Here is an 18,236-nt window from a genome sequence, read left to right on the forward strand (position 1 = left end):
CCTTTGGCACGCAGCCCATCAGGGAAATCCGCTTGTGGGCGGGTCGCTTTGTTTACCTGCAGCGTCCGCAGGTTCGGCTGATCACAGCTCCTTCTGGCCGCGGTTCGCTGTTCCAGGCCAACGGGGGCTGCGGGAAGCGGAGGCCAGCACATCCCTCAGCCCCATTTGCCTGGAACGGGGAACTGAGGCCAGTGGGAGCTGCGATCAGCCGAACCTGCAGATGCTGCAAGTAAACAAACCATCCTGGCCTGCCAGCGGATTTCCCTGGTGGGCAGCGTGCCAAAGGTTGCCGATCCCCGCACTATATCATCATGTTTCCAATTGGGGCCCACTTTTTGTTAGGAAACTAGGACTTTACCTTAAAGGAATGCTCACGATAATTTCCATGCAAAGTTCTGAGTGCACAGTTTTAGAACAGAGCCACAGGTTTGAAAAACAAACAAACAAAAACTTACATGTTTTTCACTTTGATGGCTTCCTCAAGACAACCCTCAGCCAGCAGTGCTTTTATAAGAGTGGAATAAGCAGAGGGAGGAAACATAATATCCTTCTTTTGTGCTTCCAGTAAAATATTGTATGCCTCTACAAAGAGAATGAAAAAAAAAAAAAAACAATTGAGATGTCACATTGCATTGAAGTGGCATATAAAGAGCATTCACATCTCTTTTTATTTAAAAAGACTGCATCTTAAACATAAATCTATTCCTCCTTTTCTTAAATCTTTTAGTCTAAAGCTATATTTTAGAAAATTGTTGGTTTGCCCAGGTTTGCATGAATGCTCCTATCCACGGAGCCAAAAGTTGTAGGGTTTTTAAAATTTATATATGTATATATATAAAAATGTTGTTTCTTCTAAAATCCAGGTAAGTTACATTTTTTCCCACCCTCAAAAAAACACCGAGTCAGATAAGCTAACTCCAAAAAAGTGTTTGAATTCCCTTCCCATAATTCATTTAAAATAAAAATCACCACCATACAACAGTTCATGAGAAAGGGAGAACTAATGCTTTTTGAAGCAACACCTAATTCTGGGGTAGATGGTTACAATGTTTGGCGCATCATCACAACAGCATTCAGCAAATATAGGCACTGATTCCAGTATAGGGAGATCAAACTGTTTGGCTACGACAAGATTTATATAAAAACATACAATTTACAAATATACAGATATTTAACAAGTAAACTAAGCTGCATTTGTTTGACTGATTAGCAGTTTTATTTCACACATTCACAATAACTGTCAGTGTATGAAAAGACGTTACCAAAAAAAAAAAGGGGGGGGGGGGGGAAGATAACCACACTTTTCAATCATTTACTTTTTGAAACAAGATTACGGAGCTGTAAACATTTGGCTTATACCTTTGGCGTGAAGGGGAAAATAATCTGTATTTGAATTTTAACCTTAAAGGAAATACAATATGAACAAGTGAAACTTCAGGGCACACCCTGACAGACAAGTTTTCAATGCACATTGTCAAGACTGCCAATGTTACTGTACCATCTTGTCTGAACCATGGGATGGCTTGAGTCCAAGGGCATGTCTACCCAGCAAAAGCTGTGCACAGGCTAGCCTATCCAAGCTAGCCTGAATCTAATTAGTGTGGGTCACAACAGTATGAAGACAGTGCAGTGCAGGCTTCAGAATGAGACAGAAAGCAGAGTATGTGTCCAAGACCTATCCTGGGCTTGTACTATCTGCGCGGAAGCGGTACTGTACTTCACTGCTATTGTTACCTGTACTAGTTGGATTCAGGCTAGCTCAGGTAGGCTGGCCTGTGCACAATTTTTCCTGCGGAGACATACTCTAAGACTAAATATTGGGACTTTTAAAAAGATGTATTCATATAAACATGAATGTGTGTCTATTTAAAGAGGTATGCAAAAATTGTGAATGTGTAGTATATTGTGAGAATACTCCGGTATAGTTATCTTATATCTATACACAGACACTTTACATTGCACAGGTCTAAGAACACAGATATAAAATGACAGGTTTCAGAGTAGCAGCCGCGTTGGTCTGTATTCGCAAAAAGAAAAGGAGTACTTGTGGCACCTTAGAGACTAACAAATTTATTTGAGCATAAGTTTTCGTGACCTACAGCTTACTTCATACTCCTTTTCTTTTTACAGATATAAAAGAAGATCCTATGATAAAAATTAAAACAGCCACTGTGTGTGTGTTATGACATAAGTCTGAAATTACAATACTTAATTATATCACCACTCTCTGGATCAATACTCAAATAAAAGGAGAGGAGAAAAAACAGTCAAGTAGCATGTGGTAGGATTTTAAAATAATCTAATTGGCCAGACATACTGTGCTTCCTGTCACAATTTACAGAGTTCTCTTGCCCACTTATGTGCCAAACAAATTTTAATTGCTAGCATTTACAGAAGGTGTTCCTTTCACTGAAAATTTTATTGGAAAAAAAAAATTTCCACTAAGTTTTTCAACTGTGAAAGTGACTAGATCACCACTAGACCAGTAAATATCATTCCATGAAATCAGGTTGCTTACTTATGATAACGAAGAATCATTCAATACACAAGTGCAACAAACTCTGATTAGTATCTGAAAACATTTGTGAGCACATTCTTGCATCGAGCAGCTCTGGCACACACCAGAAGAGGGTATCTACTTTTCCTCTGCCCTACTTCAAGTACAATGGTTGTGTTTACATTACAGTTGCTAACTATAGATGTCTGTCACCGTAATGCAAACAAAACATTTAACTGTGCTTTTCCCTATGCTATTCAATTCAAGGCAAAGGAAGTTCAAACTCCTTAATTCAACCAACTGGCACTGCAGGTGGATTTTTGCATAGTAAAGTTCTGAACAGGAAACTACTAAAAGAATGCTCCCCACTTTCCCAAGATTTCTATGGCAAAGCATAAATGCGAACACTCACTCCAGGATCTATTTTCCTCATCACAAAAATTAAGATTTGGCAGTTTTAAAGATTAATCATGTGAGCAAACAATGTACAAATTATTCAAATTCCAAACAAAAATTTAAAGTGAGCAGAGTAAAAAAAAAAAAAAAAAAAAGTATAATCTTTTTCTTCTATCTAAATTATTTCAAGAATATGATGCAAATATGCTTGCTTTTATTGTGAAATCCAAACCTTTTGAATGAGATGTTAGATGCACTGTAAGATCCAAAGTACTTTTGTTACCTAAAGTGGTTGCCAAGAGCTATTAAATGTACATCAATATATTATGGATAAACTCCTGGCCCCATTGAAGTAGGGTTGCCAGGTGTCCGGTTTTTGACTGGAATGCCAGGTCGAAAAGGGACCCTAGCCGCTCCAGTCAGCACTGCTGTCTGGGCTGTTAAAAGTCCGGTAGGAGCTGCAGCGGGGCTAAGGCAGGCTTCCTGCCTGCCATGGCTCCGCACAGCTCCCAGAAGCAGCAGAATGTCCCCACTCCGTCTCCTAGGCATAGGGGCAGTCAGGGGGCTCTGGCACGCTGCTAGCGCCTGCTCTGCAGTTCCCATTGGCTGAAAGCCACGGCCAATGGGAGCTGCAGGAGCAGTGCCTGTGGACAGGGCAGCGCAAAGGGCCTGGCCGCTTAGGAGCTGGAGGGGGGACATGCTGCTGTTTCCAGGAGCTGCTTGAGGTAAGCACTGCCTGGAGCTTGCAACCCTTGTCCCCCTCCTGTTCCCCAACCCCCTGCCCCAGCCCTGATCCCACTCTCCGAATCCCTGGGTCCCAGCCTGGAGCATCCACTTGCACCCCAAATCCCTCATCCCTCACACCAAACCCCTCATCCCCAGCCCAGAGCCCCCTCCTGCACCCCAAATTCCTCATCCCCAGCCCCACACCATAGCCCACACCCCCAGCCGGAGCCCTCACCCCCTCCTGCATCCCAATCCACTGCCTCAGCCTGGAGCCCCCTCCTGTACCCTGAACTCCTCATTTCTGGCCCCACCCCAGAGCCCGCACTCCCAGCCAGAGCCCTTATCACCTCCCACACCCCAATCCCCTGAGCTAGCCCAGTGAAAATGAGTGAGTGAGTGAGCGTGGAGAGAGTGAGCAACAGAGAGAATGGGGACAGGGTCTCGGAGAAGGGGTGGGGCAGGGGGTGAGGCCTCAGAGGAGGGATGGGGCAAGGGTGTCCAGTTTTGTGCAAGTAGAAAATTGGCAACCCTACATTGAAGTCAATGGCAGAACCCTGTGTTTGCATGTCAGTTATCCATGGATGTATACAGTATGTATAACAATGCCATCTGGTGACTGGAATACCAGGAGAACTCATGAGAGCATGACCGCATCATTCACCAATAGTTGTAAGCCCACAAATGGTAAGCCTTAATACTACTGCTACACATATGAGCCTTCCACAGGTTATGGCTAGTTAAACACAGTACTAAGAATCTTAACTAGTCTTTGTATCCTACCCTCAGAACTCTTGTTTCGATAATACAGGGACGGCTAAACCGTGGCTTATGAGCTGCATGCAGCTCTTTTACAGTGGAAGTGTGGCTCGCGGAGCCCCCCCATCTCCCTCCCCATTCTCTGCCTACAAGACTGTTTATGGGAGCTTGGGGCTTCTGCCCCGTGGCAGGGTGGTGGAACTAAGGGTTTCTGCACAGTAGGGAGAGGGTCTCATGCCTAGCCCCACCACCCCGCCACAGGGCTGAAGCCCTGAGCCCCGTCAAGCGCACCCCGGCTCTCTAACTTCTGAAGATTGTTGTATGCGGCTTGGAGGGTTAGTAAGTTTGGCCATCCCTGCTATAATATTTTATTTGTTTCCTCCCAAATGGCAAAATATTTCATAACTGCCTCCACCACTTACCTTTTGAAAATAAACTGGCATTATTTTACATGAACTCCACTTGAGTTGCAGGTCTGAAGCTGACTAAAGGGTTCTCAAATGGAGACCATATCCCCGAACAGGGATTATCAGTTTACTATTTCTCAAACTGCCATCCTTTTGTGAGAAGCTGTACTCAAACTACCCAAATATATTAGCATTCAAAAGAGTTTCTGGCATAAAAATCATATCATGTTGTATTACCACTTTAAGCAGAGAGAGCTGTTAGAAATGTGACAACTTGCCAACACAAAATCTCAATTCTCACAACACAGTCACATTTGGTTCAGCAATTTCCATTGCTTGGACACATGCACACACTACCCAAAGGCCAACTTATAACAATGCAGAATCAAGTCAGTAAAATTAATACATCGTTTTTCATAAATAAAAAACCTCAAAGAATGGATTCTTAAAACAGCACCCTGCCAAGGAATTAATCTAATTATATAACTAATATTCTAAACTGATTAAGTTCACTTCCTTCTAATAAAAAAGTTGCATTCATACGAAATTGTTTACAATATACTATTGTATTCATATCAAAATTACATTACATTGTTTACATAAAGTTGACAAGTGAATTTTTATAGGATTTTAAACACACATGCATCTGGCACATTTCACAGTATTTTCAGCAGAATATTTTCCTACAAAATTTTCATTCTTAATATCTGGCAGATCTGGATCATCTACCAGGATCACTACAGAATGTAATAGTAAGATGTGCAATATCAATCTATCAGTAAATTCAGTCTCAAAGTGTCAGGGCTATCAGTAATAAATTGGTGCAGTTTTTTGTCTGTTTGTTTGTTTGAACTTTAAATCTTAGAAGCATGACCCTACCTCAGGAAATTACTTTGGTATTCAAACCATATTCATAAATAGGTGTAAAATTTTTATGATTTTGTTTCCCTCCCCACTTCAATCCTATCATTTATGATATTCAAGGACATTAAATCAATATTACCTTGTCCTCAACACTTTCCAAAGAAAAATTAATTAGTTCTGTTTTCAGAACCTGATCCTTTTAAGGTATATCCATTTTCAAGCCTGCCTTTTCATCCCCCAAATTTACTGGTACAAAAATTAACATTCTGAAGAAGCTCTTAAATCTGTCATAATACAGAGATTACCATTAAAGTGATATGCATACAAAATATAAGATATATGCATATGCCATATAAGATATATGCTTACATATGTGTACACAGTACATGCAGACGTATGCATAACCCCCTAATAAGGGCTCCAGGAGTTCGATGGTGCTTTAACACCAGTTTCTCCAGTAACAGCGAAACAATTCTGTGGCGTATTATAGCGTATGCTGACCCACTGCGGAGATACTGAAAAGGCGTAGGTGTCCGCAGTTCCAGCCTGCACAGTTTAATGCTGGCATAGATCTCCAAGAGAACATATCTGTAGGACTTAATCATCCAACAAATTATATACTAAATGGAGCTGGCATCTTTAACCCAACCAATTAGATTTTCTAATCAGTCCCTGTGTCAGATGACCACCAGTCATGTGTGTTTAGGCAAAGAAAAGAAGGAATGCAAATGGTCTTCAAAAGCTAAGACCCAATCACCCCGCTTCCTTAATGAGTAACAACCCTCTTTCATGCATGTTTTCCCTGAAGAGCACTGAAGAGGATGAAAAGGAGAGGTCCAGTTTGGTTTCACTGTCCCCACTACTTGGGATTCTTCAGACACGCCTCTGAAGGGAATGGCAGGGATGGAATAACTATACTCAGTTCTATTCCTCCTTTCCACATATGGCAACAGCTATCCAAGCATAAATTAATGCTGCTGTGCAGCAGAGAATGGGCTTTTGCATAGGTGGGAAATACACCTGTCCATTGGCAGCACCAATACTGGAAAGAATGAAGTAAAAGATCAGTTGGGGAAGGGAGGGCAGAGAGAACCCTCCATGGGACTAGGAATTTCCTTCCCTGCAGATCATGACGACAGGGAGACTGCTCCTTCGGCTCTCTCTCATGTCAGGTACTTCTGTAGAAGGGTACAATTTACCCTTGAGACAGTACTCTATAGAAGGAAGGGGGCGAAGCATTGTTTTTTTTAAATGCTACGACATATCACTACTAATATATGGGGATAGGAGGGAGAAATCTGTGTCTCCCTTGTCTTACTCCCACTCCAGCTAACAAAGTCTTATTTCCATCTAAGGAAAGAGTTATTTTACATGAAAAGAGGAAACATGTTTCTCCCCAGCATACTGAAACATCTTTTTCAAAATATTAAGAGAAAGTCAGAGGAAAAAATATCAGAGATTACACAAAGACATTTCTCTAGGAGTAAGGTTAAAATGCATTCTGAAATTATTTTAGCAAACATTTTCATCTTGCCAGCATCTTTAAAAATTGTCTATGAATCTTCATTACTGGCTCTCCCTTTGCTTTGATGGAGGTAATTTCTGTTTTAACATTTTGCTTTAAAAAAAAAAAAAAGATACAAGTTTAATAATATTTTAGAAGCCCTTTCTAATTAACTTCTGGACCACTCTGAGGCCCAGTGATAGGCCTTTTATGTTTGTGATGTGGCAGACTCACGTTTGATTCCTACCTTAAGTGTCTGATCCTGCAAAGCAACGAGCACCATAGGGGAATGCTGAATTTAGAAGCTTTACGTAAATACAAAAATAATAATGATGATGATGATGTGTTCCAGGTAGTGAGTGCTGTAGAAGAAATGCCCTCAGAACTAGGGAAGTGGAAGTCCAATACGACTGGGTATAAATGACCACTCGGCATGCATCACCTTCCACAATGCTTTATAACAAAAATGCACACCCATTCTCAGTGTGCACCGATAAACTAAAATTCATTGTTGACTACAGATAAGAAAAGTGCTCAGCCTCAGATTAACTAAAATGCCAAAAATCTGCCTATATATTGTCTACCTTTAAAGTAAAAGAGATTTCTTAACTTTGTATCATGCATTGATTTTAATAATCATTGTGATAATCTAGTCCAATCTCCAGCATAACATAGGCCAAAGAATCTCACCTATTAACTTCTGCATTAAGACCACAATTACTGTTTGAACTATAGCTAGGGCCCTACCAAATTCACGGCTGTGAAAAACGCGTCACGGACCATGAAATTTGGTCTTTTGTGTACTTTTACCCTAGACTATAGAGACTTCACCAGCGTTTTTCAATCTGGGGTTCTGACCCAAAAGGGAGTCATGGGAGGGTAGCAAGGTTATTGTAGCGGGGGTTGCGGTATTGCCCCCCTTGGGTGGCTGGAGAGTGGTGGTTGCTGGCCAGGCACCCAGCTCTGAAGGCAGTGCCCCGCCAGCAGCAGCACAGAAGTAAGGGCGGCAACACCATATCATGCCACCTTTACTTCTGTGCAGCTGCCTTCAGAGCTGGGCAGCCTGAGACCAGTGGCTGCTTGGCCAAAGAGGGCCCAGCCCTGAAGACAGCAGTGCAGAAGGGTGGCAATACCATACCATTCCATCCTTCTGTACTGCTCCTGGCGGCAGCGCTGCCTTCAGAGCTGGGCTCCCGGCCAGCAGCCGCTGCTCTCCAGCTGCCCAGCTCAGAAGGCAGCGCTGCCACCAGTAGTAGCATAGAAGGAAGGGTGGGAATACTGTGACCCCCCTACAATAACCTTGCAACACCACCAACCCCAACCCCGCCTTTTGGGTCAGGACCCCTACAGTTACAACACAGTGAAATTTCAGGTTTAAATAGATGAAATCATGAAATTTATGATTTTAAAAATACTATAACTATGAAATTGACCCAACTGGACCATGAATGTGGTAGGGACCTAACTATAACATATCTTTTAAAAAGACATCTCAAATTGATTTACAGACTTAAGTGGTGGAGATTCAAAAATGTCCCTGGGACATCCAAAGTTCTAGTTACTCTCAATGTTAAAAACCTGCACCTTATTTTCTAGTCTGAATTTGTCTAGATTCAGGTTCAAACCACTGCATCTCATTATGCTTTTTGCTGCTATATGGAAGAGTTGTCAACTATAAATCGCTTCCTCAAGTAGGTACTTGTACACCATGATCAAACCTTTTAACCTTCTCTTGGATAAACTAAATAGACTCTGCTCTTTATATCTCTGACTGTAAGGCATGTTTTCCAGATCTCAAATGATTCTTGTTCTTTTGAGCTCTTTCCAATTTATCGACATTTTTTTCAAAGCGTTAACACCAGAAATGGACACCGTAGTCCAGTAATGGCCTCACCAATGCTGTATACACAGATAATACTGCCTCCCTACTCATACTTGATATTTCGTTGCTTCTGCATCCAAGGATTAGATATAGAATATATGAAAATGAACAACCTGTATATAACAATACAACATGTTCAACTGGTTACTGATAAATTCTCCTGTCCTATACTTTTTCTTTTTAAATAAGCCTAGATGTTCGGACAGCTATCAGTGCTGTGTGGCCTCACAGTGGTCTTTAACACTGTTCTCAACATAAATTATTATCCCTGGATATTCGATCAATACAATCTGACAAAATAACTCCGAAACGAAAGTTACACAAAGGATACTGCAGAACTGGATGCTGCACTCATCACACACTTGCCTAGAAGAGATTCCAAAACTACTACTGCAATTTTAAACCCTGGATTCTAGACTCTAGTATTGCATTAGGTTTTTGAGAGTATTGGTTACTTTTGTTGATTAATACAACCTTGCTTTTTTAAAGCCAAAGAAAATTAAAAACGTGTTTTCAGTTTACCTTGGACACTGCCCTTCTTGCAGAGCATCAACACTTTCTTCTCAGGGTTATTTTCTGAAACAGGAGCAGATTCTACACGGTCTTCATACCAAATCTTTAAAACAAAGTAAATGGTTTAATAAAAAACATACATCATGAAGAGACATGAAAAAAAAGTATGATTCAAACAAAAGAAACAAACATGTTGCACTTGTATGTAAAGTTAAACCCAAATTACCTCAGGCACATCAAATGGTACTTCTTGACCATTGTTCTTAAGAGTATCAGCCAATAACCTTAAAGTTCTCTCACGAGGAATAACATTTTCTTCCTGCATTTTAGTCCAAGTTGCATCAGCTTTTTGCCAGTCATTACTGATCTCTGAAAGACAAGATTCAGTCTTCACATCTAATACATATCCAGATACTAATCCTACATTTTCAGTGAAAAGCTGTATAATGAAAAAGTAAGCGAAATCAAAAATTAAATATATAAGATAGTTGTTATTTTTATAAGCACCCACATTCAAAAAAATAAATCAATTTGTGTCATCAGTGTATGAAGATGCTTATGTGCATGCCTAACTTTACACATGCAAGTAGTCCCACTGACTTCATGTTTGTAATGTGGTTAAGGACTTGTCTCCACTTACCAGTGGATCGACACTGCGATGATTGATCCACCAGGGGTCAATTTAGCGGGTCTAGTGAAGACCAGCTAAATCAACTGCAGATCGCTCTCCCGTTGACTCCGGTACGCCAATGGAACGAGAAGAGTAAGGGGTGTTGACAGGAGAGCGTCTGCCATCGACATAGTGTAGCGTGGACCCCGTGGTAAGTAGATCTAAGCTATGTCAACTTGAGTTACGCTACTAACACAACTCAAATTGCGTAGCTTAGACCGACTTTCCCCCATGGTGTAGACCTGCCCTAAGTGTTTGAAGAACTAGGGACTTGGACTTTAGCCATGAAACACTGGGAAACTTCACAAGTAACAAAAGGTTAGGAACCAAGAACTTGCTATTTCTCTTTAATGCAAATATTGACATAAAATGACTTGACTTCTAATAATTTTTGAACTTCCACATTCAGCTCCTTTTTGTTTACAGAATATAGTTCCCAAAATAACTCTTAAAAGACTTGTCTGGAAATGTCACATCCAAGGTTGGATAATTATGTTGATATAAATGCAAGTGTTTCATGAGCTTCTGAGACCCTGCACCGGTTTTTGTAACTTTTTAAATCACATTCCCCCATATTAAAAAATGTTCCTTTCACTGTTGCAACACACAGAAAATATTGAAAACTGTGAGTATACACAGGAACACAAGCTGACTACACAAAAAGTTATTAAGTGCATAAAGTAAGCAAACCAAAAAGAAACAACAGTATGTAAAATATGTTCTGACAAAAGTGTGATTTTTACACTGATGTTTTTCCTTTAATCTCCACTATAAAATCTGAGGTGCTAACAATTTCTCTGAAGACTATCTGACAAACACTTCTCTGAAGAATTTGCTATATTTAAAATTTGGTGCAGATTCCATAAAAAACAACTTTGTTCAGATAACTTTTAAACTCTCTCAAAGGAATTTCTAAGCTCCTTGAGGTCTCGCTGAGGTTGCCCCAAAGGAATTTAGAAGCTTGGAAACTGCTATGTCAGTAAATTAAGAGCTTTTTAAGAAGACATGTATATCTGTAGAGACCCAAAGCAACTCTCAGAGGTTCAAATTTTCAAAAAGGAACAAATCCAAAATTTTCGACCCAACTTATAGTCCTGTGCAATTGCTCTCATTCGGGACAGTGAATGACTGTACAAAAATGTTAGCACATGCTTTCAAATGGAAAAAAATCCCTTTTTTCTAAATCCCACATCTTAAAAAAACAAAACCAAGTTAATTATCCATATATGAACTGTGGTTCTTCAGGGTGCGGTCAGCAGCACGTGAATCCCACTTTATGTACGCATGTGCCTCAAGTGTGGGAAACTGGTATAGCAGTATGTTGGGCTGTGCCTGCGCTGTGAAAGTCCTGTCATACTGTTTGCCCCCGGTGAGGGCATAAAATAGCACAGGAGCCACAGTTCGCTAGCTAATGCAGAATCCTAGATGTGGAGGACTCTGAAAAGTGGGGATGGAGACAGGGTCATGGAATCCACACTGACAACAACATCTCAAAGAACCTCAGTTATTGTAAGGTACGTAATGTTCTTTTTTGAGTATGGGTCAGTGTGGATCTCATTCTAGGTGACTGATTAGTGTCCAATCTGGAAGGTGGGACTGAAGAGTCTTGCTTAACACAACAATGATTGCAATATTGCTCTTCTGAAATTGGCATCTGACCTTTCAATTAGATCAAGGGCGTAATACTTAAAGAAAGTCAAGAGGCTACAGTTTCCAGATATGGGTACGTTCCTAAAGCAGAGTGGCCATAGCTTGTGCTCCAGTGGAGTAAGCCTTAACTTGTGGAAGGAAAGATCCAGCCATTTGGTAGCAGACCGATATGCGCGGCATGATCTGTTTTAATATCCTCTCAAAGGAGAGAAGAGGGCTTACCCCTTCGAAGTACCAAAGATAGCTGTCAAGGTTCCTTCCCCACTCTGAACTCTAGGGTACAGATGTGGGGACGTGCATGAAAACCTCCTAAGCTTACTTTTACCAGCTTAGGTTAAAACTTCCCCAAGGTACAAACTATTTTACCCTTTGCCCTTGGACTTCCACTGCCACCACCAAACTTTATCTGGGTTCCTGAGAAAACGTTGTTTGGAAACGTCTTTCCCCCCAAAATCCTCCCAACCCTTGCACCTCATTTCCTGGGGAAGGTTTGGTAAAAATCCTCACCAATTTGCATAGGTGACCACAGACCCAAACCCTTGGATCTTAGAACAATGAAAAAGCATTCAGTTTTCTTACAAGACGACTTTTAATAGAAGTAAAAAAGAATCAGCTCTGTAAAATCAGGATGGTAAATACCTTACAGGGTAATTAGATTCAAAACATAGAGAATCCCTCTAGGCAAAACCTTAAGTTACAAAAAAGACACACAGACAGGAATATTCATTCTATTCAGTACAGCTATTTTCTCAGCCATTTAAAGAAATCATAATCTAACGCATACCTAGCTAGATTACTTACTAAATTCTAAGACTTCATTCCTGTTCTGTCCCCGGCCAAAGCATCACACAGACAGACACAGACCCTTTGTTTTTCTCCCTCCTCCCAGCTTTTGAAAGTATCTTGTCTCCTCATTGGTCATTTTGGTCAGGTAACAGCGAGGTTACCTTTAGCTTCTTAACCCTTGACAGGTGAAAGGATTTTTCCTCTGACCAGGAGGGATTTTAAAGGTGATTACCCTTCCCTTTATATTTATGACAATAGCCATGAAGAGACACAGGCCTGGTCTACACTGGGGGGAAGCGGGGAGATCGACCTAAGCTATGCAACTTCAGCTACGAGAATAGCGTAGCTGAAGTTGGCGTATCTTAGGTCGACTTACCTCGCGTCCTCACAGCGCGGGGTCGACTGCTGCCGCTCCCCCGCTGACTCCGATTCTGCCTCTTGCTGCGGTGGAGTACAGGAGTCGACAGCAGAGCGATCGGGGATCGACTTATCTTGTCTACACTAGACGTGATAGATCGATCCCTGATAGATGGATCACTACCTGCCGATCCGGCGGGCAGTGTAGACGTACCCAAGATGACAGACTAAAGCCCTTCAAACTATCAATGTAGTATAATAAGGCTCCTGAAACATTCAGAGTGTGGAGTTTTTCTTCTCCGGAACAGAACAAGGTTTAGAGAAGAACAGGAATAAACTGATGGATTGGTTCAATGAAATTTCAAGACGACTTTAGGAATAAACTTCAGATAAGGTCTCAACACCACCTTATCTCTGTGGAATACTGTATGGCGAGGGAGGGAGTTAGAGCTTGGAGATAACTGACCCTTATAGCCTATGTGATGATGACTAAGACAATCCACCTTGAGGGTAAGATAGTGCAAGCGCCATTCTGAAAGTGGCTTGAAAGAAAGTTATAGGAGGATTGATAGGTGGGCAAGTATGCAATAATCCTTTCAGGAATCTAGATGCCGTGGGATGTGAGAAGACTGAACAAGACTGAACAGGTGGAACATATGTAGATTTCTGCAAGGTGGACCGTGATGGAACTGAATGAATGAGGAATTTCTTACCTTATAATTTTCTGCTAGCAGCGTCTCTCCTCCTTCATCACTAACAAGTTAGTGTCTCCTACCTATGTAATTTGGAGGCAGTCCAATGTTGTTGCCAGAGGCTCCAGAACTAAGCCCTGCTCTTCATCTTAGGCCACCAGAAGAGTTTTTCCAAAGCTTTAAAGACACTCCAGCAACCAATTATTAGCATTAATATACTAATTAACCTTAAGACAGTTATACCCAAGTCTCCCTTTAGAAAAAAACATCAATTTGTATTCTGATAATTTACCAGACTACTAGGGTAGGTTGAATGAGGTGAAAAGCTGTTAACAGAAGGAGAAATTTCTTACCTGATAATTTCTTTGTTAGCAGCTTCTCCCCTCGTTCACCACTAATGGGAAGTAGTGATTAGTAAATCACAGAAATGGGTGGGGGGGAATGATAAGAAGAGCTTAGTTATTGTAAAAGTAGAAAAATAGGCAGGCATTTAAAGTCTTGCCCTCCTCCCCCAATAAAACAAGAACTTTATAAACTGAGGATGACTCTGCAGGGGAATAGAAACTTACTTAACAAATATGCCTCAGATGAGACTTGTATACTTTTTCCCCAATGCCCCCAGGGACTTTTGTGAATAGTTTTGCAGATGCCTAAGATGCCAACTGGTGCAGGATTTTAACATCTTGTCTGCAGCAACTTTGTGGCCCTAATGCTTTGGCACTTTTGAGGTATGAAATGAACAGGCTACAATTGGTGTGCATGCTCCATTTACTGGACTAGGACCCCAGAGTGCTAGGAATGCCCATGCATTCAACAACCTTCCAAAAGAGTGCTAAGGGCTAGAACAAAATGATGGGGAAACTTTTCCCAGGAATTGTGGAAAGCAAAACTTACCTTGAACAGAAGGATTTCTGCAGCTATAAGAATAACCTTTTCCTCACAACAGCAGCAGTGCTGTTAGATACAAGATGGAACTAATCCCAGAAAAAACCAGTTACTAACCTTCCATAACTGTTGTTCTTTGAGATGTTTTGCTTATGTCCATTCCAACATAGGTGTGCATACGGCACGTGCACTGCCACCGGAAAGTTTTCCCTCAGTAGTATCTGTCAGGTCGGCTCTGGTGCTTCCTGGAGTCGCGTCTTCATAGAGCCAGTACATAGGGCCCTAACGCCCCCTCAGTTCCTTCTTGCCAGCTAACTCCGACAGAGAGGTGGGGGGGTGGAGGGGAGAGAAGGGGTTTGGAATGGACATGAGAAACGTCTCAAAGAACAACAATTATGGAAGGTTAGTAACCGTTTTTCTTTTTCGAGTGCTTGCTCTTGTGTATTCCAATGTAAATGACTCCCAAGCAGATGTAGGAGAAGGGTTTGGAGTTCATTAACGAGCAGACTGTAGCACAGCTCTGCCAAATCCAGCATTGTCTCTAGCCTGCTGAATGATGGCATAGTGCGATGCAAAAGTGTGAACCGAAGAAGTGTTGCCACTCTACAGATGTCCTGGATTGAGACCTGTGCCAGGAACACAGCTGAAGATGCTTGTGCCCTTGTGGAATGTGCCATTAGGGCCGGGGCAGGGACATTCACTAGGTTGTAGCATGTGTGGATACAAGAAGCGATCCACGATGAGATTCTCTAGGCTGATACTGGAAGACCTTTCATCCTGTCTGCCACCACCACAAAAAGTTGAATAATTTTCCAAAATGATTTAGTCCTTTCTATTAGAAGGCAAGCGCATGTCTGACATCTAGTGAGTTAAGTCTGTTCCTGGCTATTGGCAAGTGATTTCGGATAGAAGACTGGCAGGAAAATGCCCTAGTTACGATGGAATTATGAAACCACCTTCGGGAGGAAGGTTGTGTGAGGGCACAGCTGGACCTTGTCCTTGAAAAATACTGTGTAAAGAGATTCTGAAGTAAGGGCCCTATTCTCTGAGGCCCTTCTAGACGAAGTAATAGCCACCAGAAAGGCCATCTTCCAGGAGAAGCAGAGGAGAGAGCACGTTGCCAAGGGTTCAAATGGGGGACCCAGGAACCTGGATAATACCAGGTTTAGATCCCAAGGTGGGATTGGTTGTCATACTTGGAGATAAGGGCTGTTCAGGCCTTTGAGGAAATGACTATAGATCAAGTCTGCAAAGACGGACTGGCCATTTACCCATGGGTGAAACACCGAAATCGCAGCAAGTTAGACTCTTAATTGATGACACAGATAGCTCTTGCTGCTTCAGGTGAAGTAAGCAGTCCAGAATGAATGATGACTGCATGGGTGAAACACCTCTTTGTGCTGACCTGATTGAGAACCTTTTCCACTTTGCCAGCTCTAGTGAATGGCTTCCTGCTCTCTCAAAGGACCTCTCAAACCGGTCTGGAGCATGCTAGCTCCAAGGAGTTCAGCCATGGAACTTCCAGGCCATGAGACGAAGGGACTCGAGGTTCGGATGATGTAGGCGGCCGTGGTCCTGGGAGTTCAGATCTGGAAATGGAGGCAGGCTGACTGGTGTTCCCACCGAGAGGTCCAGAAGGGTGGTGAACCAGTGCTGACATGACCAGGCTGTGGCTATCATGATCAGGCTTGATACTTCCCTTCTGACCTTCAGCAGGACCTTGTGTATAAGCAGAATGGGAGGGAATGCATAAATGAGATGGTCCTTCTAAGGGAGAAGGAACACATCTGTGAGTGAGCCTGGGCTGTGATTCAGGAAGGAGCAGAATTGCACACTCTTCCTGTTGTGCCTCGTCGCAAACATGTCTATCTGGGGAGCTCCCCATCTCTGGAAAATGTCCTTCACAATGTCTGGGCAAATGGACCACTTGTGACTGGAGAAGGATCTGCTGAGACGATCAGCTAATTAGTTCTGTGCCCCTGGAAGATAGGAGTCTTCAAGGTGGATTGAGTGGGTTATGCAGAATTCCCACAGGCGAAGAGCTTCACGGTATAGGTGAAAGGAAGGCACTCCACCCTGTCTGTTTATATAGAACATTGCTGTTGTGTGGTCTGCACGTACCAGCTCAAACTTGCCTTCCAGATGGAGCCGGTACGCTTGGCAGGCAAGGCGCACTGCTCTGAGTTCCCTCACACTGATGTGTAGCAAGAGCTCTGCCTGGGACCAGAGGCCCTGGGTTCTGAGTACCTCCAGATGAGCCACCCAAGCCAGTGCAGGTGCAGTTGTCAACTACAGATATTGACAGATGTGGTCTTGAGAATGGGACACCTGCACCTACTGTCCTCAAGTCCAACCATCAAAGGATAGTGGCGATCATCGAAGGAGGAAGAGTGACAACCATGTCCAAGTGATCCTGGCCTGTACACTGATGCTAGCTAAGTCTGGAGAGGTCTGAGTCGTACTCTTGCATGCTATACCACGTAAGTGCATGAGGCCATATGCGCAGGAGTTTTAGGCAGTTTCTTGCTATGGTGGTGGGGTGGTTTCTGAGGCTCTCTGTGAACATGCCTAGGGCCTGGAACAGGGTCTTCGGAGGGAAGGCTCTGGCTTGGATGGAGTCAAGGACAGCCCCTATAAATTTTAATCTTTGAACTGGAGAGAGTGTTGATTTTTGAATGTTTATCAACAGGCCTAACTTCTTGAAGGTTGACAGTATTAAACTTACATTTGCCTGCACCTGGGCCTTGATCCGACCCTTGATCAGCTAGTCATTGAGGTAAGGTTTCAGAGTAACAGCGGTGTTAGTCTGTATTTGCAAAAAGAACAGGAGTACTTGTGGCACCTTAGAGACTAACCAATTTATTTGAGCATGAGCTTTCGTGAGCTACAGCATGCATCCAGTATGCATCTGATGAAGTGAGCTGTAGCTCACGAAAGCTCATGCTCAAATAAATTGGTTAGTCTCTAAGGTGCCACAAGTACTCCTTTTCTTATTGAGGTAAGGGTAAATCTATCCCTTTGCTTCCTCAAGAAGGCTGCGACAACTGCCATGCGCTTTGTAAATATCCAAGGGGCTGCTGACAGGCTGAATGGGAGCAGGGTAAACTGGTAGTGTACCTGGTTCACAGTGAATCAAGAGGAATTTCTTGTGACCTTGGGAGATTGAGATATGAAAGTAAGCGTTCTTCAAGGCAAGGGTGGCATACCATTCCCCTGGAACCCAGGAGGGTACAATGGAGGCCAAGGAGACCATACGGAACTTCAGCTTCTTCATGAATTTGTTAAGGTTTCACAGGTCCAGGATGGGTCTCAGACCACCATTGGCCTTTGGGATTAGGCAATAGCAATAGAAGAACCTCTGCCCCCTAGCTCCAGAGGAACCTCCTCTACTGCTCCCACTTGCAGAAGTGTTTGCACCTCCTTGATTAGAAGCTGCTTGTGTGAAGGGTCCTGGGGGGCGGGGGGGGGAGCAGGGGGAAGAACTGAATTGCAGGGTGTATCCCAGTCCTATTGTGTGTGGCACCTGCTGTCTGAGGTGGTATGGGCCCATGTTTGACAGAAGCGTAATAACTACTCCACATTAATTGGGGAAGGTGGATCCAGACACTGACCTGGTATGCCATCCTCAAATGTACCCTCAAAAGGTTTGTT

At 42.7% G+C, this 18,236-nt stretch overlaps 1 protein-coding gene across 1 annotated transcript in view; it reads right to left on the minus strand.

Moving 5' to 3' along the window:
* LRPPRC (leucine rich pentatricopeptide repeat containing) overlaps positions 1-18,236 on the minus strand; it is a 168,653-nt gene that overhangs the window by 22,648 nt on the left and 127,769 nt on the right. The window contains exons 28-30 of the mRNA XM_037895838.2: positions 9,772-9,914; positions 9,555-9,648; positions 456-582 (exon numbers count right to left, since the gene is read on the minus strand). Coding sequence (XP_037751766.1) covers positions 456-582; positions 9,555-9,648; positions 9,772-9,914 — 364 coding nt within the window. The remainder of the gene's footprint in view (positions 1-455; positions 583-9,554; positions 9,649-9,771; positions 9,915-18,236) is intronic.

Source organism: Chelonia mydas, chromosome 3 (assembly GCF_015237465.2).
Source record: "Chelonia mydas isolate rCheMyd1 chromosome 3, rCheMyd1.pri.v2, whole genome shotgun sequence".
In the NCBI taxonomy this organism is placed as follows: domain Eukaryota; kingdom Metazoa; phylum Chordata; order Testudines; family Cheloniidae; genus Chelonia; species Chelonia mydas.